The sequence below is a fragment of the Moschus berezovskii genome, chromosome 8, assembly GCF_049115385.1.
Source record: "Moschus berezovskii isolate FMDL1 chromosome 8, NW_MosBer_1.0, whole genome shotgun sequence".
NCBI classification, from domain to species: Eukaryota; Metazoa; Chordata; class Mammalia; order Artiodactyla; family Moschidae; genus Moschus; species Moschus berezovskii.
Window position 1 is genome coordinate 98,284,686 of NC_142467.1, and position 20,394 is coordinate 98,305,079.

General features: G+C 53.7%; 1 protein-coding gene across 2 annotated transcripts; it reads left to right on the plus strand.

Moving 5' to 3' along the window:
- Positions 1–3,514: 3,514 nt before the first annotated feature.
- Positions 3,515–16,302, plus strand: CDC37 (cell division cycle 37, HSP90 cochaperone). 2 transcript variants are annotated; one of them, XM_055430627.2, is made up of 8 exons: positions 3,515–3,704; positions 10,050–10,331; positions 10,504–10,792; positions 10,888–11,003; positions 11,351–11,473; positions 12,048–12,230; positions 12,321–12,392; positions 14,046–16,302. In XM_055430627.2, the coding sequence occupies exons 1-8, from the start codon at positions 3,603–3,605 to the stop codon at positions 14,199–14,201; spliced, it is 1,323 nt and encodes a 440-aa protein (XP_055286602.2). In that variant the 5' UTR covers positions 3,515–3,602; the 3' UTR covers positions 14,202–16,302. The 2 variants fall into 2 exon arrangements, with proteins under 2 accessions (XP_055286602.2, XP_055286603.1); XM_055430628.2 differs by having other exon boundaries at positions 3,517–3,704; positions 10,684–10,792.
- The last annotated feature ends 4,092 nt before the right edge of the window (positions 16,303–20,394 follow it).

Below are 20,394 nucleotides of genomic sequence, written 5' to 3' on the forward strand. Positions count from 1 at the left end.
CTGTGTGCGTGTGTACGCACACAGGGGAGGAGGGTGCATGCACATGGATGCAGCAGGAAGCAGCATTTTACACTGGTCAGAAATGTGGATTCTGGGTTCAGCTTTTTGCACAGCCACCCAGTAGCTATGCAGCCTCAGATACTTTTGGTTCTCCAGCCTGTATATGGTGTTTGCATGACTACGTTTGTCTGGATCAATGCGTGTGTGTTTGAGGAGTAATACAACTCTTCTGGGAGGTCTTCCTGGATACCCATCCCAAAGTGGACTCCTCAATTTTTCTCTTTTGTGAATTGAATTGTTCAGTCGCTCAATTGGGTTCCATTCTTTGCGACCCCTGGACTGCAGCCTATCAGGCTCCTCTGTCCTTGGAATTCTCCAGGCAAGAATATTGGAGTGGGTTGCCATTTCCTCCTCCAGGGGATCTTCCTGACCCAGGGATGGAAACTGTCTCCTGTACCTCCAGCATTACAGGAGGATTCTTTACCACTGAGCCACCGGGGAAGCACAGTTTGTTGTTATATATTTATTTATGTTGTTTCTTCACTGATTACTAAATGTCAGCTCCATCGGGGTAGGGGGTTTTGTTCTGTTCACTGCTGTGTGCTGAGCACTGGGTACAGAGTAGACACTGAGTAAATACCCTTTGAATGGATGAACATAGGGCTGTGTCTGTGTGGTATGAGGAGAGGGGCTGATAGATGTCATGGGTTCCTGGAGGAACCTGTGCTCAAGTCTGTGGTCTCTATTCTCTTCCATTCCCGGCTGTTCACAACCATTTCTTCAGCCATCCTCACTTGTATGGGAGTGACAACATCCCATCAACTTCCTGTACTGCCTTTGATGATATCTTTCCCCTTTTCTGGGTCTAAGGGACTCACTTGCCTCATCTGTAACATGGGAGAGAGGATGGATTGGTTCATGACTAGCCTCCTACCTGACCTAAAGCACTATGAAAATAGTTTCAATCAAATGCCTTCTTTAATTAATTCAATATTTATTATGCACCTATTGTGTACCAGGCACTCTTCTAGACTGGCCCTGCCCCCATGGAGCAGAAAGTGAATGATGAAGGCAGGTACAAATCATAAAATCTCACTGAATCTTGAACACCCTCCCCGAAATCACTCTCCATGCCTCATGGAATTTTAGTCTTCACAGTCTAAAATCACCGAGGGGATTTCTCTTTTCACATACTGATCTTGCTCTCTCAGCAGTCTCCAGGGTCAGCCAAGCCGGGACCCAGCTGGTCTCTGATTGCTGTAGTCTAACCACCCAGCCACAGGGCCCTGACATACAGTAGGCACTTGGAAAATACGTGTGGAATGAGCATGAAAATAAATGATGGACTAATGCAGACTCGAAAACAAGACCTCCCCTAATCCTGGGTGAGTCATTACCCACTTTGCAGATGAGGAAATTGAGGCTCAGGAAGGCAAAGCCGTTTGCCCAGTCCCACAACCGCAGCTAAGCAGTGTGTGGCTGTGGGATGCAGCAGAGGAAGCTTGGGAGCCCAGAGGAGCATTCCCAGCCCCCTACCCCCACCCCACAGATACCACACATCCAGCTGGAGATGCGCTGATGGGGGGTGGGTGGTTTGGAGGGCGAGGGACAGTGTGAAGCAACTCAGGGGTCTCTGTCTCAGTCCCCAGGAGTGGAGATGATGTGATGGCAGATTAGTAAAAGCCTGGCGCTGATGAGGGAGCTTCCGGCGCCCTGTCCCCAATTCTGGGAGCTGGGGCTCCTGGGACCCTGATTCGTTGGGGCCAGGCAGCTCCAGTCTCCGAAGCTAGGTAGAGACAACCCCTACCCCCCCCTCCCCGCGCCTACCCGGGAATCCCGATTCGGGGTCCTCCATACACACCCTCAGCCTGGAGGCCAGCCTGCAGCCCTCAACCGGCTACGTGGGGGGCCCTGACTTTCTTGGGGGGCGATGGAATTCCCCCCTCCCCGTCCGGAGCCCCTCCCTCCCGGGAGCCAAGTCCCCCTCCCGGCCGCAGTCGTAGTCCAAAGCTTACCTTGCAGGGGGGCTGGGGAGGGGATGCCCCGCCCTCTCCGGCCTGGGGGGCGGGAGGGGACTGGGGTGTCCAGACCCTTTGTTTGCCGGTGTGTGTGTGTGTGTGTGTGTGTGTGTGTATGTGTGAGATCGGGAGCCCAGCTGGGATGTAGGTTCTCGCGCGCGCGTACCCGGGCCTTGACGGCCGCTGTGATGCTGAACTGCCAGGGCTGGAGGAGGAGGAGGAAAGGGGGACTCCCCCGCCCCCGCCCGCCTACTCGCCGGTTTGAATGGACCAGGAGGGGGAGGGGCGTCAGCGGGCGGGCGCCTTTGTCCGGACAGCCCCACCCCTTCCCGGGGCCGGGGAATCCCCCACACCCCACCCATTTAAAGACCTTTACTCCTTTCTCTCCAGCGCCCCCCCAAACGGCTGCTTGGTTGGGGGGAGTCTGGAAGAGGCGCCCTTCACTCAAGTGGCTGAATCTCCTCCCATTCTCCCTGTCCCCCGCCCCGCAACCTTTAATCTGAGATAATCCTGGCCCTAGGCTGCAACGCAGCCTTTTATCCCGGTATCAAAGCGTGGGTAGAGATATATGAAAATGTGTGGCTGAGGTCTCCCAAGCTCAGTGTAATGGAGTTCTTAAGAGTCCGGGACGAGGAAGGGGATCCCAGACGAAAGGGGGAGGGACTGCGAGGAGTCCCAGAGTACCTCGACGGAGAAAGACCCCCTGCGTGCGCACTTCCAAGCTCTTCCACCCCTCCCCCACCTGGCGCGGAGCCACCAGCACTGGCCGCTAGTTAGACAGCAGCGACACCCAGCGGACGAATGGGGAGCCGCCGTGGACAGGCTCCCGAGGCCCGTTAAGTGCGGTCGGGTGATTCCAGAAGTGGCGTGTATGAGCGAATCCCCGCTAAGGAGTTGCAGAAGATGGGGGAGGTGAGAGAGGAAGCTGTGGTCCGAGTCAGGGAAATACCGATTCTCAAGGCAGGGCCACATCGCCCCCATCTCGACTCCTCGAGGGCAGAGTCACAATCTTCCTTCACTTAGACCCTCCCAGAGCAGGGCCTTGTACTCCTTGGACTGGGAAGGTCCTTTCCTATGAGGCACCATCTCCAGCACAAAGTTAAGTCCCTCTTCACAAGAGACGGGAGCGAGGTCTTTTCGCCGAGGCCGAGTCCCAGCAGTGGGCTCAGGCTGACGTCACTGTGGGGTGGCTAAGAGGACAATCCTCTTTCTCAGTCTCACCAACTGCCCCCTCCCCCAAGGCTGCAGTAAACGCCCACCGTGGGGCAGCGGGAGATGAGGGGGGCTCGAGGTTGGAGAACCCACCCGTAAGTCCCCAGGAGGGGCCTAGTGGAGGCCGGAAGCCCGATGGGATGAGGTCTCAGCGGACTCCTGAGAGCCGGAACACGTGCGCAGGGCTCTTTAAGAACTCGGTCGCTAGTGCCGCTGCTGCGGTTACTAGGGATGTGACGTAACCCTAGTTACGCGGGCGGGGCGGGCGCGCCCGGGCGGAAGCGGAAGGGGCGGGGCTCCACGGGCTGAGTCTCAGTGCTACCGCCGCCGCCGCCGCCACCAGAGCCCGGGAGGGCTGGGCCCCGAGGCAAGATGGTGGACTACAGCGTGTGGGACCACATCGAGGTGTCTGACGATGAAGACGAGACGCACCCCAACATCGACACCGCTAGCCTCTTCCGCTGGCGGCACCAGGTAGAGCGCGCGCGCCCAGCCCCTTCCCCCACTCCCGGGACTCCGCTTCAGAGTTCTGACCCCTGATACTGCCGGGGGGCCCAGCCACTGATACCTGGGATTGCCCCCTACAGCCTGATCTTTCCGAGTAGCCCAGGGCTCATCGATTCAATTCCGGGGCCATAGAATTGCCGGGACCTCTGAGTTCCTTGCTCGCGATGCCGGCGCCCCCACCCCCCCACTTCCAATTTCTACTTGAAACTCCAGGTTGACCTGTACGGCATCTTTTTAGACTGCCATGACAAGCTTTTGACGTGCCTCCCAATCCTGCTTGGGATCTTCCATTTACACCCAGATTTCTACCTCAGAATCGATCCTGAACCTAGTCGGGTACCCAGTTAAGATCTTGGCTGTTCCATTGCCCCTCCTAACCCCTGTGCTCAGTCTCGCTTCAGTCGTGTCCAACTCTTTGTGACCCCATGGACTGAAGAAGCCCGCCAGGCTTTTCTGTCCGTGGGATTCTCCAGGCAAGAATACTGGAGTCGGTTACCATTTCCTTCTCCAGGGGATCTTCTCGATCCAGGGATCGAACCCGCGTCTTCTATGTCTCCTGCATTGGCAGGCAGGTTCTTTACCACTGGCCCCTTCCGGAAGCCCTCCAAAACCCTAGAGTTCCCAATAGTTTAAGTCTATTCTGCGACCTGCTTTTCTGCATCCTTGTGGTTCAGATCCAGAAGTCTTACTTCTCTGAATAAAACAATTCTGTCTTCCTTTGAGATTTCTATTCCTGGCTTGGGACTCCAACCCACACCCAGGACCCCTCCCCTAGAACAAAGATTGGTACCCCCTCCCCCCAGGGCCCTCAGTCTCATCTAGGCCTGGAATTTTGAAACCTGGGTCCCATTCAGAATGAACCACCACCTCCACTCTGATGGAGCCTCCAATTCCGGAGGCTCTCCTTCAACCTCCAGTACTGTTAGACCCGATTTCCCATTACATCAGGAAACCCTACCCACGTGGCTTCCTGCCCAGCCAGAACCCCTGCCCCTTCTTGGTACCGCACACCCAGTCCCCGCCCACCCCCAAGACAGACTTCCCGTGGGAACCTTTGCCAGCTTCAGAATGCCTCATTCAAACCCAAGTCCAGGATAAACCCACCCCATCTCCCTTCTGACCCAAACTTGGTGTGCTGTTCCCAGATACCCACAATGACCCTGCTGTTACCAGGAACCCTCCCATCCTGATTCCAGATTCACTGCCCCTTCCTTTATCTATTTTCTCCCAAAATACAGACCCCTAGAATCACAAGTCTGTGTGTTCTTTCGACACACCCCCCCCAGCCGCCCACCTGTGCTCACTGGCCAACAGAATGACTCTCCTGAGACCTTGTGTGCTAACTTCTTGCTCCACCAACTCAGAGCTCCTGCACCCACATTCCAGGGCCTGCTGTGCTCTCACACTTATGGCATATACCTCCTAGAACCTTACAGTTATGAAGGCCTCATTCTATCTTTCCATGTATCAGCTCGCAGTTGTTTATCCAGAAACTCCTAGAAGCACCCTTCCTCATCCTGCTGAGACACAGTATCCGTGCCTCCATCTGGTCCCAGTTCTGGGTCCAACCCATTTCTTAAAGCAGCAGCCTCCTGGCTATGGCTTCCCTGGTGGCTCAGATGGTAAAGAATCTGCCTGCAGTGCAGGAGACCCAGGTTCGATCCCTGAGTGGGGAAGATCCCTTGGAGTAGGGACTAGTGACCCACTCCAGTATTCTTGCCTGAAGAATCCCATGGACAGAGAAGCCTGGCGGACTACAGTCCATGGGGTTGCAAAGAGTTGGATACAATTGAGTGACTGACCCTTTCACCTGGCTAGTGTACCTGGTGGGCAAGCCACTGGAGTGGAAAAAGAAAGTTCTAGCATTTCTCTCTTGCCATGTGTGGCATTTTATGATGAAATATTGAAGCTGTCCGCAAAGCTCTGAAGCCCGTTCTCTGGAACACCTATTCTTGTCCTGTTGTTGGTCTGTCGCACCAGGTTTGGTCCTGCTGGTTTGGGAGGCCATGCCCACTCTTATACAGCATCCTCCTCCCACCATGCCCTGCTCCCTTCTGGCGCAGAACCTTTTCCTGTCCAACCGCTGAGGGCCCGGGGCTGTTGTGGAGATGAGTGGAGGCAGGGAGCCTGGCATCTCCAGCACGAGGGTCAACTGCCAGTGACCAGCAGCCTGGACTCCAGCCCTGCCTTAGGACCATCACTGCTTTGGGGGAGCGAGCCCCCTGCCTCCATGAGACCATCATGAAAATGAAATGAAATTAGATCTGGAAAGAATTTGGCTTGGGGCCTGGGAGAAAAGAGTAAGCAATATCTAGAGTGGAAGAGGGGATTAGCCAAAAGGTAGCCTGGTACCCTTGTGAGCGCAGGCCTGCCCGACTGGGTTCATATCCTGCTCCTTCTGAATATCACTGACTTGCTGCATGGTCCCCAGTGAGGTTTTTTAATTAATTTGACTGCACAGGGTCTTAGTTACAGTGTGCCGGATCTTTAGTTGCAGCATGTGGAATCTATTAATAGTTCCCTGACCGGAGATCGAACTGGGGCCCCCTGCATTGAGAGCACAAAGTCTTAGCCACTGGACCACCAGGGAAGTCCCCTGAAGTGAGTTTTGATCGCTGTGTGCCTCAGTTTCCCCAGTTGGTGGTCTTAATAGTACCCACCCAATAGGCTTGCTGTGAGAGCCACCTTATGAATTTGACATGTGTACTGCTTGCAGGACAGCACTGGAACGTAATAAGCTTTGTGGAAGCTTTAGCTCCTGTCATCATCATTGCTTGGATAATTCATGCTCATGGTAAAAAATAAAAAATAATCCCAAGGTTCCAGAAGGGGACAAGTGAGTCTTCCCAGTTCCAGCTCCCTGGCTCCCTTGCCCAGAAACAGCTGCCAATCCTGGTTTCTCGTGGCTCCTTCCAGTGAGCCGAGCAGCATCCAGGTTCTGTGAGCCTCGGGTCCCCCCTCTCTGTGTAAGGCAGGAAACAGGGACACCTGTGGCCCCTTCTCGTCACTGAGGTTTCTGCCCTGCCCAGCCTGACACAGCCCCTCCTGGAGGTGTAAAGCCCAGGTTGGGCAGGCCGCCACCCCCAGCAGCTCCAGGAGGCCTTTATTTAGCTTTGGCCTCCCTGGCGGCTGCTCAGAGGATGCCGGAGGATTTTGATGGCCGCCCAGCAGACACCAGCAGTATGGTAGGTTCTTGCTGCCTGCCGAGGCCAGTGGTGACGCCGACCACCAATAGCCCCTGTAAAGGCAGGGGGAAAGTTCCAGAAGGACACAGGCCTATCGTGAAGAAAGGGAGGCAGCAGCGGCTGCAAGGCCTTAAGGGTCTTGTTCACCCCTTAACCAAATGGGAAAAGTGAGATGCGTGATTGGCTGTGTCAGTCCAGTGGGGTGTGAGAGAAGGGCTCGGGTCTCCCGGTTCTTACCCATGTGCGCCTGGTCCTGTGCTGGAGCCTGGAGGTACGACCTAGGGTAAAGCACAGAAGCAAGTTCGCAAACCGTTCTGGTGACCTTGGCTGTGACAATGGTGAGGACAGTAGGACACATAGACCGAGTGCCATGTTGCAGCGGTTTCCTTGAGGTAACTCATTCAGTCCTCACAACAACCCTGTGAGGCCCCATCTCATAGGGCTTCCCAGGTGGCGCCGGTGGTAAAGAACCCGCCTGCCAATGCAGGACACACCAGAGTTGCGGGTTCGATCCCTGGTTCGGGAAGATCCCCTGGAGAAGGAGATGGCAATCCGGAGGAGCCTGGCAGGCTGCAGTCCATAGGGTCCCAAGAACTCAAACACGACTGAAGCGATTTCACACACCCATTTCATAGATGGGGACACCAAGGCAGGGAGAGGTGTAAGCGACCTTGGTAAGGTCACATTGCCAGTAGGTGTGGAGCTGGGTGCTCTGATGCAGTAGCAACTGCTCCCAGTTACCAGGCATGTACTGGATATCGAGCTAAGCACCTGAAGTGCATTTTCTTGTTTGAGCCCCAGTACCATCCCCAGAGAGGGAGACTGTCCTGTTGGACAGACAGTGATGACAGTAGCCCGTGTGGTAATGGGCTGACTGAGCATCCAGCACAGCTCTGGACTGTACAACCTCTTTTGTGTCTTCCAGTGCAAGCTCATGAGGTTGGCACTGTTGTCCTCCTCTGACAGATGAGGAAACTGAGGTTTGGGAATTGGCCCAGAGACACCCGGCCATTATGTGGTGGCTGTGGGATATGACCCTGGGTCTGGGGTCTCAAGGCTTTCCACCAGCATCTCATCACGTCACCTGATGATCACTGAGGGGCCTTTGGGGCTCAGTGACTCTAGGGGTCTCGCCACTTTGGGAAGGCTTTATTGAAGCTGAGACTTGTGGATAAAGCAGATGGAGCGAGGGGAGTTCCAGCAGGGAGGAACAGTATGTGCAGAGGCTAAGAGGCAGGAGAGAGCTGGTTTATTCGCGGAGCCACAAGGGCCAGCACTGGTCTGAGACCCAGCCCCCCAAGGAACATTGGTGCCGTCTGGGCAGGTTGGAGCAGGAGTTTGGGGTCCCCTCTGAACAGGGAGGGCTGTGGTCAGATGGGTGCGTTTCCAGGGCTCCTCTGGCAGCTTCTGAGCCTGGATTGGGGGGATGGTGATGGCATCTCTCAGGGTCCAGTGTGTGACTCTGGGTTGAGCAGACATCGCAGGGAGCTGGGGGAGGTGATGGGCAACTGGGGCAGGGGTGGACAGTGACAGAGCCCCGCGATCCAATGAGGGGTCTGGATGAGGAAGCAGAGATGACGTGCCGTCACTGAGCTTGGGGTTCAGCAGAAGAGTTCTGAGGAGCAGTGTCTAGGATGGGGGTGTACAGGAGTCTGGTGGGTACCACGCTGGGCGCCAGAGGCATGCTGGCTTGGAGACAGAGCTGAGCGGGCCCTGCGGACCCAGGTGCAGAACGCGGGCGGAGCACATTAGAGGAACGACTGGAAAGGAAAAGCGTGGTGATTTGGTTGCAGAGAGGGAGGGGGTGGCTCACAGCAGGCCTCAGCTGGGGCAGGAGCGGGGCGAGGGTCTTCTCTGAGGGAGGACACAGCAGAGAAACAGGTTTGCGGGCGCTCAGGTGGGGAGTTCAGTCTTGGGCACAGAGCTGGTGGTGCCTGTAAGACACTGAGACAGCAGTGGCTGGAGGACCATGTGGCCAGGGTAGGGTGCCTGAGTGTTACCAAGAGTGCTCCAGGCAGAAGGGGAGCCTGAGACCCTGGGGAGGGGGGAGGCCTTCTTCCAGCGTGTAAATATTACATCCAACAAGTCTTTCTTAAGTCCCTGCTGTGCACCAGGTTCCTGGCTCTGGAATCACAAGAGTGATCAGATCCCCTCCTTTGTGGAGCCAGCCTCCTTGGCGGTGGACAGCACCCAGAATGGGAGAGAGAGCTGTCACAGCATGTTGTCAGGTGACACGTGCTGAGGAGGAGGATCACGCAGAGCAGAAGGGGGAGGTGGTGATCCTCAGCAGTATCAAGGAAGGCCTCACCTGGAAGGGACATTTTTTTTTTTTGCTGCACTGCATGACTTGCAGGATCTCAGTTCTCCATCCAGGGATTGAATCCTGGTCCCTGGCACTGGAGCGTCAGAGCCCTAATCACCAGGGAATTCCCTGTAAGAGGCATTTGAAGATAATGAGGATGCAGGGTTTGGGGAGGTGGGGTGGATCTGAAGAGAGCATTCCAGGCCAAGGGAACACATAGACAGTGCAAAGGCCCTGAGGCTTGAAGTGAGTTCTGGAAAAGGTGAGCAGCCAGTGTGACTGGAGAGAGGGGGCAGGCAGGAGGACATGAGGCCGTGGAGGAGACCGGACAGGTTGTGCTTGGCTTCGTGGGCTCCGGGGAGGACTTAGGCCTTTGCTCAGAGTTAGGTAGGAGTCATAGAAGGTTCTTATTTTCAAAAATATTTATATACTTGACTGCATTGAGTCTTAGTTGTGGCACCCACGGTCTTTGATCCTGTGTATTGCAGTACACAGGCTCTTTAGTTGTGACGCGACGGCTTAGTTGCCCAAGGCATGTGGGATCTTAGTTCCCCAACCAGGGATCAAACCACTTTCCCCTGCATTGGAAGGCGAATTCTTATCCACTGGACCGCTGGGGACAGCAGCCACAGAAGCTTCTGTGCAGAGAAGGGACCCACCCTAGCTCAGGCCTACCTTAGGGGTGAGAGCAGGAGCCGGGAATCCAGTGCGTGGAGGTTGGTGTGGACCTTCTCTGGGGTCATCCCAGGTGCGACTGTGGAGAGCCCAGGGCCGGGGTCAGGGCCAGGCTGTTCCCCAGAGTGACGGGCCGTGCCCAACCCTCAGGCCCGGGTGGAGCGCATGGAGCAGTTCCAGAAAGAGAAGGAGGAACTGGACAGGGGCTGCCGCGAGTGCAAGCGCAAGGTAGCCGAGTGCCAGCGGAAGCTGAAGGAGCTGGAGGTGGCCGAGGGCGAGGGCGGCAAGGCCGAGCTGGAGCGGCTGCAGGCTGAGGCGCAGCAGCTGCGCAAGGAGGAGCGGAGCTGGGAGCAAAAGCTGGAGGAGATGCGCAAGAAGGAGAAGAGCATGCCCTGGAACGTGGACACGCTCAGCAAGGATGGCTTCAGCAAGGTGGGCGGGGCCTGGGCGTGACGGGCAGTGGGTGGGGGCGGGGAGCAATGCGCAGGTCCAGGAATGGATGGATGCTGGCCGAAAGGGGGATAGTGCCGGAGGGGAAGGGAGCAGGTGGGGGCCCGGCCTGTGAGGCACCCCACCAGTACCCCTCCCTCTGATCTGCCCGAAGGCCCCTGGCCGAGGCCACACCTGCCACGCCCACGCTCCCGCCACACCGATGTGCCCGGCGCCGTCACCTCCTCCGCTGTGGATGGGATGGGCGTTGCGGCCGCGGCCCGCCCGGCCACGTTCGAGGCGCCCCGCGGCCACAGCTTCGCCCCATCCCACTCCCCTTCTCGCCTCACCACAGAGCATGGTCAACACCAAGCCTGAGCAGGCGGAGGAGGAGTCGGAAGAGGTGAGGGAGCAGAAACACAAAACCTTCGTGGAAAAGCATGAGAAACAAATCAAACACTTCGGTGAGTTGGGCCCCAGGTGGGTGGTGCGCCTGAGAGAGGGCTGGCCCTCTGCCTCCGGGGGGCCCTTGGAGCACCTCGCTATCGCCTTTCGGCAGGCATGCTGCGCCGCTGGGATGACAGCCAGAAGTACCTGTCGGACAACGTCCACCTGGTGTGCGAGGAGACAGCCAACTACCTGGTCATCTGGTGCATTGACCTAGAGGTGGAGGAGGTGCGTGCAGACTGCCGGGCAGGGGGTTGGGAGGGCCCGAAAGACTGCCTTTTTTTCCTCTTATTTTTTAAAATTTTCTTTTCATCATTCATGTTTGTTCAGAACATTACAGTAGGCATGAAGGGAAAAAGAATGCATTTTTAAACTGTCTGGAGTCTAATATAGGAAGGCATACCATTATCTCTTAGGGGTAAAAGGGCATTAATTTTACAATGAAGTTAAATATTAAGACCAGTGTCCAAGTAAGCCATGGATAAGGTTTAAGTGCAAGTTGTGTTTTCACACAATGAGGGCTGGGGAAAGGAGCCTGTCACTCGGTGACGCCGTGCCATGTCCTTCCTTGGCAGAAATGCGCCCTCATGGAGCAGGTGGCTCACCAGACCATCGTCATGCAGTTCATCCTGGAGCTGGCCAAGAGCCTCAAGGTGGACCCCCGTGCCTGCTTCCGGCAGTTCTTCACCAAGATCAAGGTAGGGAGGTGGTCCTCCTCGGGGATCCAACCTGTGGTCCACTCAGACTCAAGCCCCTGTGATCAGGATCTCATCCATCAGCAGAGGGTTAGTCCGCGGAGGAGCTGGGTAGTGGGTGGCTCCAGTGGAGATTTGGAGAACCAAGCTGGCAGGACGTGCTGAAAGTCCCGACCTAGGTGAGGGCCAGAGTCATGGGCACCTGTGGGTGTCTTACCTGAACACCTGAAGAGCAGAGCTGGGGGAGATTCAGGGCAGACCGCAGGATGATTGAGGGCAGCTGTGTTGAGTTTGAGGTGCTTTCGAGACTCCACAGGAGGATGTGGAGGAGGTGGGTGTTACGAGTCTGCAGTGTAAGGGGACATTCAGTCAGGTGATTGTAAGCACAGGGCTATAAGGTTGAGCTCAGAGAAGACGGAGGAGGCTAGACAGAGCAGAGGAGAGGACTGAGCCCCAAAGTACCCGTCCTTTAGTTCAGGACCAGCTGTGGGGAGCCCTGGGGCGTCCCTGAGGACCTGCTCTGGAGGGGTCCTGGGCTCCCCAGTCTCCCCTGGTGAACACATTCCCTCCCCTGCAGACTGCCGACCGCCAGTACATGGAGGGCTTCAATGATGAGCTAGAGGCTTTCAAAGACCGTGTGCGGGGCCGCGCCAAGCTGCGCATTGAGAAGGCCATGAAGGAATACGAGGAAGAGGAGCGCAAGAAGCGGCTTGGCCCTGGCGGCCTGGACCCCGTTGAGGTCTACGAGTCCCTCCCTGAGGTGAGGCTCCCCAGACCCCGGCAGGTGGCAGGTGGGCTGTCAGCGGGATCCCTGGGACCCAAGCCCTGACCCCGCCCCCTGCACCCACAGGAACTTCAGAAATGCTTTGACGCGAAGGATGTACAGATGCTCCAAGACGCCATCAGCAAGATGGACCCCACCGTGAGTAACCACACACCCAAGCCCACCACACTGGGGGGCAGTGTGTCTCCCCCACCTCCTCCAGCCCTGCTGACCACGTTGCTGCTGGCCGTGTCCCTCCTGGGCTTCTCAAAAGAGCCAGGGAGGTTTTGTCACCGTGTGGCTGGCACACAAGACAGCCAGGCTTCATGCCCCATGCTTCTCACTTTTATTGAGCAGCTGCTATGTGCCCAGCATCTCGATTGAGCACCCCTGTCCCTGTGGGCTGTTTGTGAGCGCACCCAGCTGGCTCCACCTTTGCCAGCAACTCTAGAGTGGCCCACTCCACAGTCTCAGTTACCTCATCAAACCAGACTCTCTCAAAAAACATTAACTCACAAAATCTGTGAGGAGGGCCAAGTATGTGGTTGGCATTGGTGAACCTCAGCTCTTTGGAGCAGTAACAGCGCTGGTGGATGAGTACCCTGAGTCTTAATAAACCTCTGTTTAAGCCCCTTCCTGCTGCTTGGCTCACTGGTTGGCCACACTGGTTCCCTCGTCTGTAAAATGGATCTAGTCTCTAGACCAGCTCGGTTTCTAGAAGCTTCTATGGGGATAAGCATGTAAACCAAGGGTCTTCAGAGAGTTTGGCTCAAAGGTCCACTGCCCGTCTGTAAATAAACTTTTGCTGGAGCCGCAGCAGCTGAGCTGGTTTATTTTTTCTTCTCTGTAGTTGATTGTGCGCTGCAGCCATAAAATTGAGGTGTGATGGAGTGAGAGGTTTTGACAGGGACCACAGGACCTGCGAGCCAAAAATATTTGCTGTCTGGCTTTTTATTTTTTTAAAAAAGTTTGCTGACCCTTGTTCTAGACCTACACTTTAAAAATTTGAATTGTTCGTGCTAAGTTGCTTCAGTCACATCTGACTCTGTGACCCCATGGACTGTAGCCCGCCAGGCTCCTCTGTCCATGGGATTCTCTAGGGAAGAATACTGGAGTGGGTTGCCATTTCCTCCTCCAGGGACTCTTTCCGACCTGTGAATTGAACTGGTGTCTCTTATGTCTTCTGCATTGGCAGGCAGGTTCTTTACCACTCAGATTCCCAGGTGGCTCAGACAGTAAAGAATCGGCCTGCAATGCAGGAGACCTGGGTTCCATCCTTGGGTTGGGAAGATCCCCTGGAGAAGGGAACGGCTACCCACTCTGGTATTCTGGCCTGGAGAATTCCATGGACTATATAGTCCATGGGGTCTCAAAGAGTCACACATGATTGAGCGGCTTTCACTTCACTTCTTTACCACTAGTTCCACCTGGGAAGTTAAATTTGAATCAAAGTTAAGTAAAATTCAGGCACTTCTCTGTGGTCCAGTGGCTAAGACTCCACGCTCCCAGTGCAGGGAGCCCAGGTTTGATCCTGGTGAGGGAACTGGATCCCACATGCCACAACTAAGACTCAGCTCAGCCAATAAATCAATAAAGTAAAATTTCAAGCTCTGTCCTTGCCTTGCACCAACCACATTCAAAGTACTCAGTAGGCACCCATGTCTGGTGGCTGCCATGTTGGATAGCACAGATTACAGACCTGTTTTCCCTCATCCCAGACAGCTCTGATGTAGAAGGAACAGAAAGTGGGCTTGGGGCTGTGCCACCAGCAGGCGGCAGCCCAGCCTCACCCACCCACCCTTCTCCCCACAGGACGCGAAGTACCACATGCAGCGCTGCATCGACTCAGGCCTCTGGGTCCCCAACTCCAAGTCCAGCGAGGCCAAGGAGGGGGAGGAGGCGGGTACCGGGGACCCCTTGCTGGAAGCCACCTCCAAGTCAGGCGACGAGAAGGATGTCAGCGTGTGACCTGCCCCGGCCGCCGCAGGCCCCTGTGCCCCCTTTTCAGAAAACAGAAATAGATGCCATCTCCCCAGGTCCTGGCTTCCTCCGCTTTTGCTGCTGCCCAACCTAGCCCGGAGGGGCCCTCCCACCCCCCTTCCACCGCGCCCCTCTCCCCCAGCCCTCATCCAAGTCTTTGCTTTGAGTCAAAGGGGCTTCACTGCCTGCAGCCCCCCATCAGCATTAAGCCAAAGGCCCGGGGATCCAGGGAGGGGCAGAGGTTGCCAGGTTGGTCCATGGGGTAGGGGTGGGTCCCCAGCCAAGGGGCCTGCTCCAGTCACTGTGGGCTCTGTTTTCACTGTTCGCCCGCGTCAAGTCTTCTATATAGTAAACAGCAGTTATCTTCCAATAAAGGATTTCAGATGCTCTGTGGGGCGTCACAAGGGCTGTGGGCACAGCTCTTCTCTGGGGGGTGGGAAGGGACCTGTGAGTGTTGGTGGTTGGGCCCGTGACACCCCTGGCTTTGCCCTCCAGCAAATGGGCTATGTCCGCCATCCACACTCCAGACTCTTCCATTACCTGGAACCCTTCCTCAGGTCACCTTTGGATCAGAGCTCTCACCCCACCCCCATGAAGTCTCTGGCTCATCCCATTCCCCTAAGCCCCTCCCACCATCCACTGGGGAGCATCACCCTCCACTGTGTCTCACCTTCCACAGGGCCAGCTCTGCCTCCAAGATTGATCTTGAGTCTGTCCACTGCCCTTCATTCTCCACCCTGGTCCAGGTCCCATCACCTCTGGCCTGGACCCCTGCCCTTAGCCTCCTCCCCCTCTCCTCCACCCCTCACTGTACCCCAACAGGCAGGGAGTGCCTATGAACACAAGAGTCCTGACACATCCTGCCCCAGAGCAGAAGCCTAAGTTCTTGCAGCTCACTGGGCCCTGTACCATCTGCCTGGTCCCCTCCCTGCCCTCAACACCTCGTGGCCTCCCACTGCCCCTCCGCCAACTCCTTCCTCTTTGCTTCTTGAACACTTTAAGCTTCTCTTATCAGTGTGACCTTGGGTAGCTTAATCAGCCTCAGCCTTCATCTGTATAGTGATAGAAATGTTCGTGCCTTCTTCCCAGGGTTGTGATGAGGAGTGAGTGAGATAATGAGCAGGTGCGCATAGCACCTGGTACTCAGATTCTCAAGATCTGGGCCCCGGCATGTCCCTGTCCCTCACCCTGAACACCCTTCCCTGCAGTCTGCCTCTACAAAGTAATATTTGGGCCCCAGGAAAGATTTAAAGAATAATATGATAGACAAGAACACAGATTTTAAGACCTGAAGTAATCAAGAATCCAGCTGAAGCCCGCTACCCACCTCTTCTGAGGGATACCACCACCTGGCAGGTGCTTCTCAGTCTGACCAGAGCTCTGGTGCCTCCTCCTGGAAGCCTCCTTTGACCCGCCCTCTGAGTCCTCCCTCACATCCGGCCATGCTACTTCTTCACCTGCCTGGCTTTGCCAGCCTGTGTATCGCTGTCTCCTTTATGCTGTGAGCACCATCCGGACACAAACTGAGTCTTGGTCCTAAAATGATCCCAGGGACCCTCACGGATTCTGGCCCTCGAATGCCTTTGTGCCCAAGCTGATTGCCACCAGAGGGCAACCGTGAACTGCAAACAAGTGGTGTTGCCTGACGCTTTTCATATAGATTAAAATGGCAGAAACTTCCCTGGTGGTCCAATGGTGAGGACTCTGCTTCCAGTTGGGGGCGGGAAGGAGGTGGATTCACTCCTTGGTCCGGGAACTAAAATCCCATACGCCACATACATGGCTGAAAAATAAAGGTTTTAAAAGTATTTTAAAATGGCAGGTGGGGGATCTGGGGAGGATTGGGGAGACCCTCCTAAACCTTGTTCATCTGAGATCAATTCAAAATTGTGAACTTGTTAATTCTTTACCATGAAAACTTTCAGAGGTAGAATCTGTATTTCTGGTATTTCCTTTTACCTCGGCCTCCAGTACAACTCAGCACTGATGTTACTGATTCTTGACTTAAATTTTCAATATTTTGTTCATCATGGATTTTTTTCACATTAATGGTGTTTTTGGAAAATATTACATTAAATATTTATCTTGATTACTGAGTTGGTGTCCTCTTTGCTTTCATGCCACACGTACCTCACCCTAGCACTGTTTAACATTTAAAACATCACATGATAATTGAGGTACACAGTAAAGGGTCTTCCCTGGCAGTCCAGTGGTTAAGGTTCTGGGCCTACACTGCAGGGGGTGTAGGTCTCCCGTGTCTGGTTGGGGAACTAAGATCCCACATGCCCCATTTCCTTTGTGGCTCAGTGGTAAAGAGTGCAGGAGACAGGGTTCAACCCCTGGTCCAGGAAGACTGACCAGGCACGACGGAGTGACAAAGCCCATGCACCACAACCATTGAGCCTGTGAGAACCCTGGAGTCGCAACTACTGAGCCCGTGCGCTGAAACTACTGAAGCTGGTATACCTAGAGCCTGTACTCTGCAGCAAGAAAAGCCACTGCAGTCAGAAGCCCAGGCAATGCACCTAGAGAGTAGTCCCTTCCTTGCTGCAACTGGAGAAAAGCCCACACAGCAACAAAGACCCAGCACAGCCACACACACAAAAAAAATCCCACATGCCGCAAGTCAAGGCAAAAACAAAACAAAAAATCCGGTTTCCTGCCCCCAGCCACAGGAACCCACTGTTTCTGGTGTCTTGTGACTCCTTCCACGGTTTCTCTTTGTAAGAGCAAATGTAATCTTATCCCTTCCGTTCCTTTCTACACAAAGCATAACACACTGCAGTCAGTGGGGCAGCTTGCTTTTTTTGCTGAACCCTGTGACCCCGCAGATCTTTCCTTATCAGTCCATCAGCACTTCCTCATTCTACTCTGGTAGTCTGTGCCCGTCTCAGCATTTATTTCACCAACGGTTTTTTTGAATTAACGCTTGCAGGTTTGTTCGTCTACTTTTACAAGCAACGGCTGAGAGAAATACCCTCCTGCACCATTGCTCACGAGGGCAGGCATCCCACCTAAAGAGTAAGCTCCCAGAAGCAGGATGGGCTGAGTCTCACTGGCAAACAGAATCCCACCCAAAATGTTTCACTAAACAAAATGTAATGATGGGGACTTCCCTGGTGCTACAGCGGATAAGATGGCTTCCCAGGTGGCTCAGTGGTAAAGAATTCGCCTGCCAAGCAGAAGATCTGGGTTCAATCCCTGGGTCAGGAAGATCGCCTGGAGAAAGAAATGGCAGCCCACTCCAGTATGCTTGCCTGGGAAATCTCATGGACAGAGGAGCCTGGTGGGCTACATTCCATGGGGTCACAAAGAATTGGGCATGACTTAGCGAATAAACAACAGTGAATAAGAATCTGCTTGCCAGTGCAGGGGTCACCAGTTAAATCCCTGATCCAGTAATATCCCACAAGCCTAGGAGCAACTAAGCCTGTGTGCCACAACTACTGAGCCCTTGCGCCTAGAGCCCGTGCTCTGCAACAGGGGAAGCCACTGCAATGCGAAGCCCACGCGCTGCAACGGAAGAGTAGCCCTGGATCGCCACAAATAGGGAAAGTCCACACACAACAACGAAAACCCAGTGCAACCAAAAATAAATATATATATATTTTCAAGTGTAATGATGTGAGTGAGATAGGAGGACCAACAGAGTGGATTCATTTTCTGGAGCTGCTGTAACAAATCACCACGTTTAGTGGCTTCAACACAAACAGATTACCTTACACTTGCACAGGTCAGAAATCTGACATGGGTCTCTTTATGCTGAAATCTAGGCACTAGTAAGGCTGTGATCCTTCTGGGTGTTCTGGGTAGGATCCATTTCCTCTGTTTCCAACTTCTCGGGGCTGCCACCATTCCTTAGCTCACAACCACCTCCTTCCATCTTCAAAGATGGCAAAGATGGGGACTTCCCTGGCTGTCCAGTGGCTAAGGCTCTGAACTGCCAATGCAAAGGGGTTCAGGTTCGATTCCTGGTCAGGGAACTAGATCCCACATGCCACAAGTAAAGATCTCTTATGCTGCAACTAAGACCCAGTACAACCAAGTAAACGAATTCCTACCCTCCCCCCAAAAAATGACAAAGATGACATCAATCGTGTCACTCTGATCTCTTTTTCTGCTTTCCTCTTCCACTTTTAAGACCTTTTTTTTTAAAAAAAAAAAAACTGTATGCTTTTTTTTTTTTAAATTCACTTATTTATTTTTGGTTGTGCTGGGTCTTCATTGCTGTGAGGATTTTTTCTAATTGTGGCAAGTGGGGGCTATTCTCTAGTTGGGGTGCCTGGGCATGTCTTTTTGTGGAGCACAGGTTCTAGGCACATAGGTTTCAGTAGCTGCAGCACGTGGGCTTGGTAGTGGTGGCTCCCGGGCTCTGGAGTACAAGCTCAGTATTTGTCGTGCATGGGCTTAGTTGCTCCACGGTTTGTGGGAATTACCCTGGATCAGGGATTGTACCCATCTCTCCTGCATTGGCAGGCAGGTTATTTGCCACTGAACCACCAGGGCAGTCCCTAAGGACCTTTATGATTACCTTGAATCCACTTTCAGGATTTGAAATAGCTCAACTAGAATTCCATCACCGCCACTAGCTTTGTTCGTAGTGATGCTTTCTAAGGCTCACTTGACTTCACATTCCAAGATGTCTGGCTCTAGGTGAGTGATCACGCCATTGTGATTATCTTGGTCGTGAAGATCTTTTTTGTACAGTTCTTCTGTGTATTCTTGCCACCTCTTCTTGCACTCAATATGCCAGCAAATTTGGAAAACTGAGCAGTGGCCACAGGACTGGAAAAGGTCAGTCTTCATTCCAATCCCAAAGAAAGGCAATGCCAAAGAATGCTCAAACTACCGCACAATTGCCCTAATCTCACATGCTAGTAAAGTCATGCTTAAAATTCTTCAAGCCAGGCTTCAGCAATATGTGAACCGTGAACTTCCAGATGTTCAAGCAGGTATTAGAAAAGGCAGAGGAACCAGAGATCAAATTGCCAACATCCGTTGGATCATGGAGAAAGCAAGAGAGTTCCAGAAAAACATCTATTTCTGCCTCATTGACTATGCCAAAGCCTTTGACTGTGTGGATCACAATAAACTGTGGACAATTCTGAAAGAGATGGAAATACCAGACCACCTGACCTGCCTCTTGAGAAACCTGTATGCAGGTCAGGAAGCAACAGTTAGAACTGGACATGGAACAACAGACTGGTTCCAAATAGGAAAAGGAGTACATCAAGGTTGTATATTGTCACCCTGCTTATTTAACTTATATGCAGAGTACATCATGAGGAACGCTGGGCTCGAAGAAGCACAAGTTGGAATCAAGATTGCCGGGAGAAATGTTAATAACCTCAGATATGCAGATAACACCACCCTTATGGCAGAAAGTGAAGAGGAACTCAAAGGCCTCTTGATGAAAGTGAGAGAGGAGAGTGAAAAGGTTGGCTTGAAGCTCAACATTCAGAAAACGAAGATCATGGCATCTGGTCCCATCACTTCATGGGAAATAGAGGGGGAAACAGTGGAAACAGTGTCAGACTTTATTTTTTTGGGCTCCAAAATCACTGCGGATGCTGATTGCAGCCATGAAATTAAAAGACGCTTACTCCCTGGAAGGAAAGTTATGACCAACCTAGATAGCATATTAAAAAGCAGAGACATTACTTTGCCAACAAAGGTCCGTCTAGTCAAGGCTATGGTTTTTCCAGTGGTCATGTATGGATGTGAGAGTTGGACTGTGAAGAAAGCTGATCGCCAAAGAATTGATGCTTTTGAACTGTGGTGCTGGAGAAGACTCTTGAGAGTCCCTTGGACTGCAAGGAGACCCAACCAGTCCATTCTAAAGGAGATCAATCCTGGGTGTTCATTGCAAGGACTGATGCTAAAGCTGAAACTCCAATACTTTGGCCACCTCATGAGAAGAGTTGACTCACTGAGAAAAACTCTGATGCTGGGAAAGATTGGGGGTGGGAGGAGAAGGGGACGATAGAGAGTGAGATGGCTGGATGGCATCACCAACTCGATGGACATGAGTTTGAGTGAACTCCGGGAGTTGGTGATGGACAGGGAGGCCTGGCATGCTGTGATTCATGGGGTCTCAAAGAGTCGGACACAACTGAGCGACTGAACTGAACTGAACTGAATCCACTAGGATCATCTCCTTAGATTTTTTCTTTTATTTTTT

What these genes read in the sequence shown, in the direction of transcription:
- CDC37 (XM_055430627.2), top strand. Translation starts at nt 3,603, where the DNA reads ATGGTGGACTACAGCGTGTGGGACCACATCGAGGTGTCTGACGATGAA. An exon ending in AGTTCTTCACCAAGATCAAG is followed by an intron (nt 11,474 to 12,047) that starts GTAGGGAGGTGG and finishes CCTCCCCTGCAG; the next exon opens with ACTGCCGACCGCCAGTACAT. An exon ending in TCTACGAGTCCCTCCCTGAG is followed by an intron (nt 12,231 to 12,320) that starts GTGAGGCTCCCC and finishes CTGCACCCACAG; the next exon opens with GAACTTCAGAAATGCTTTGA.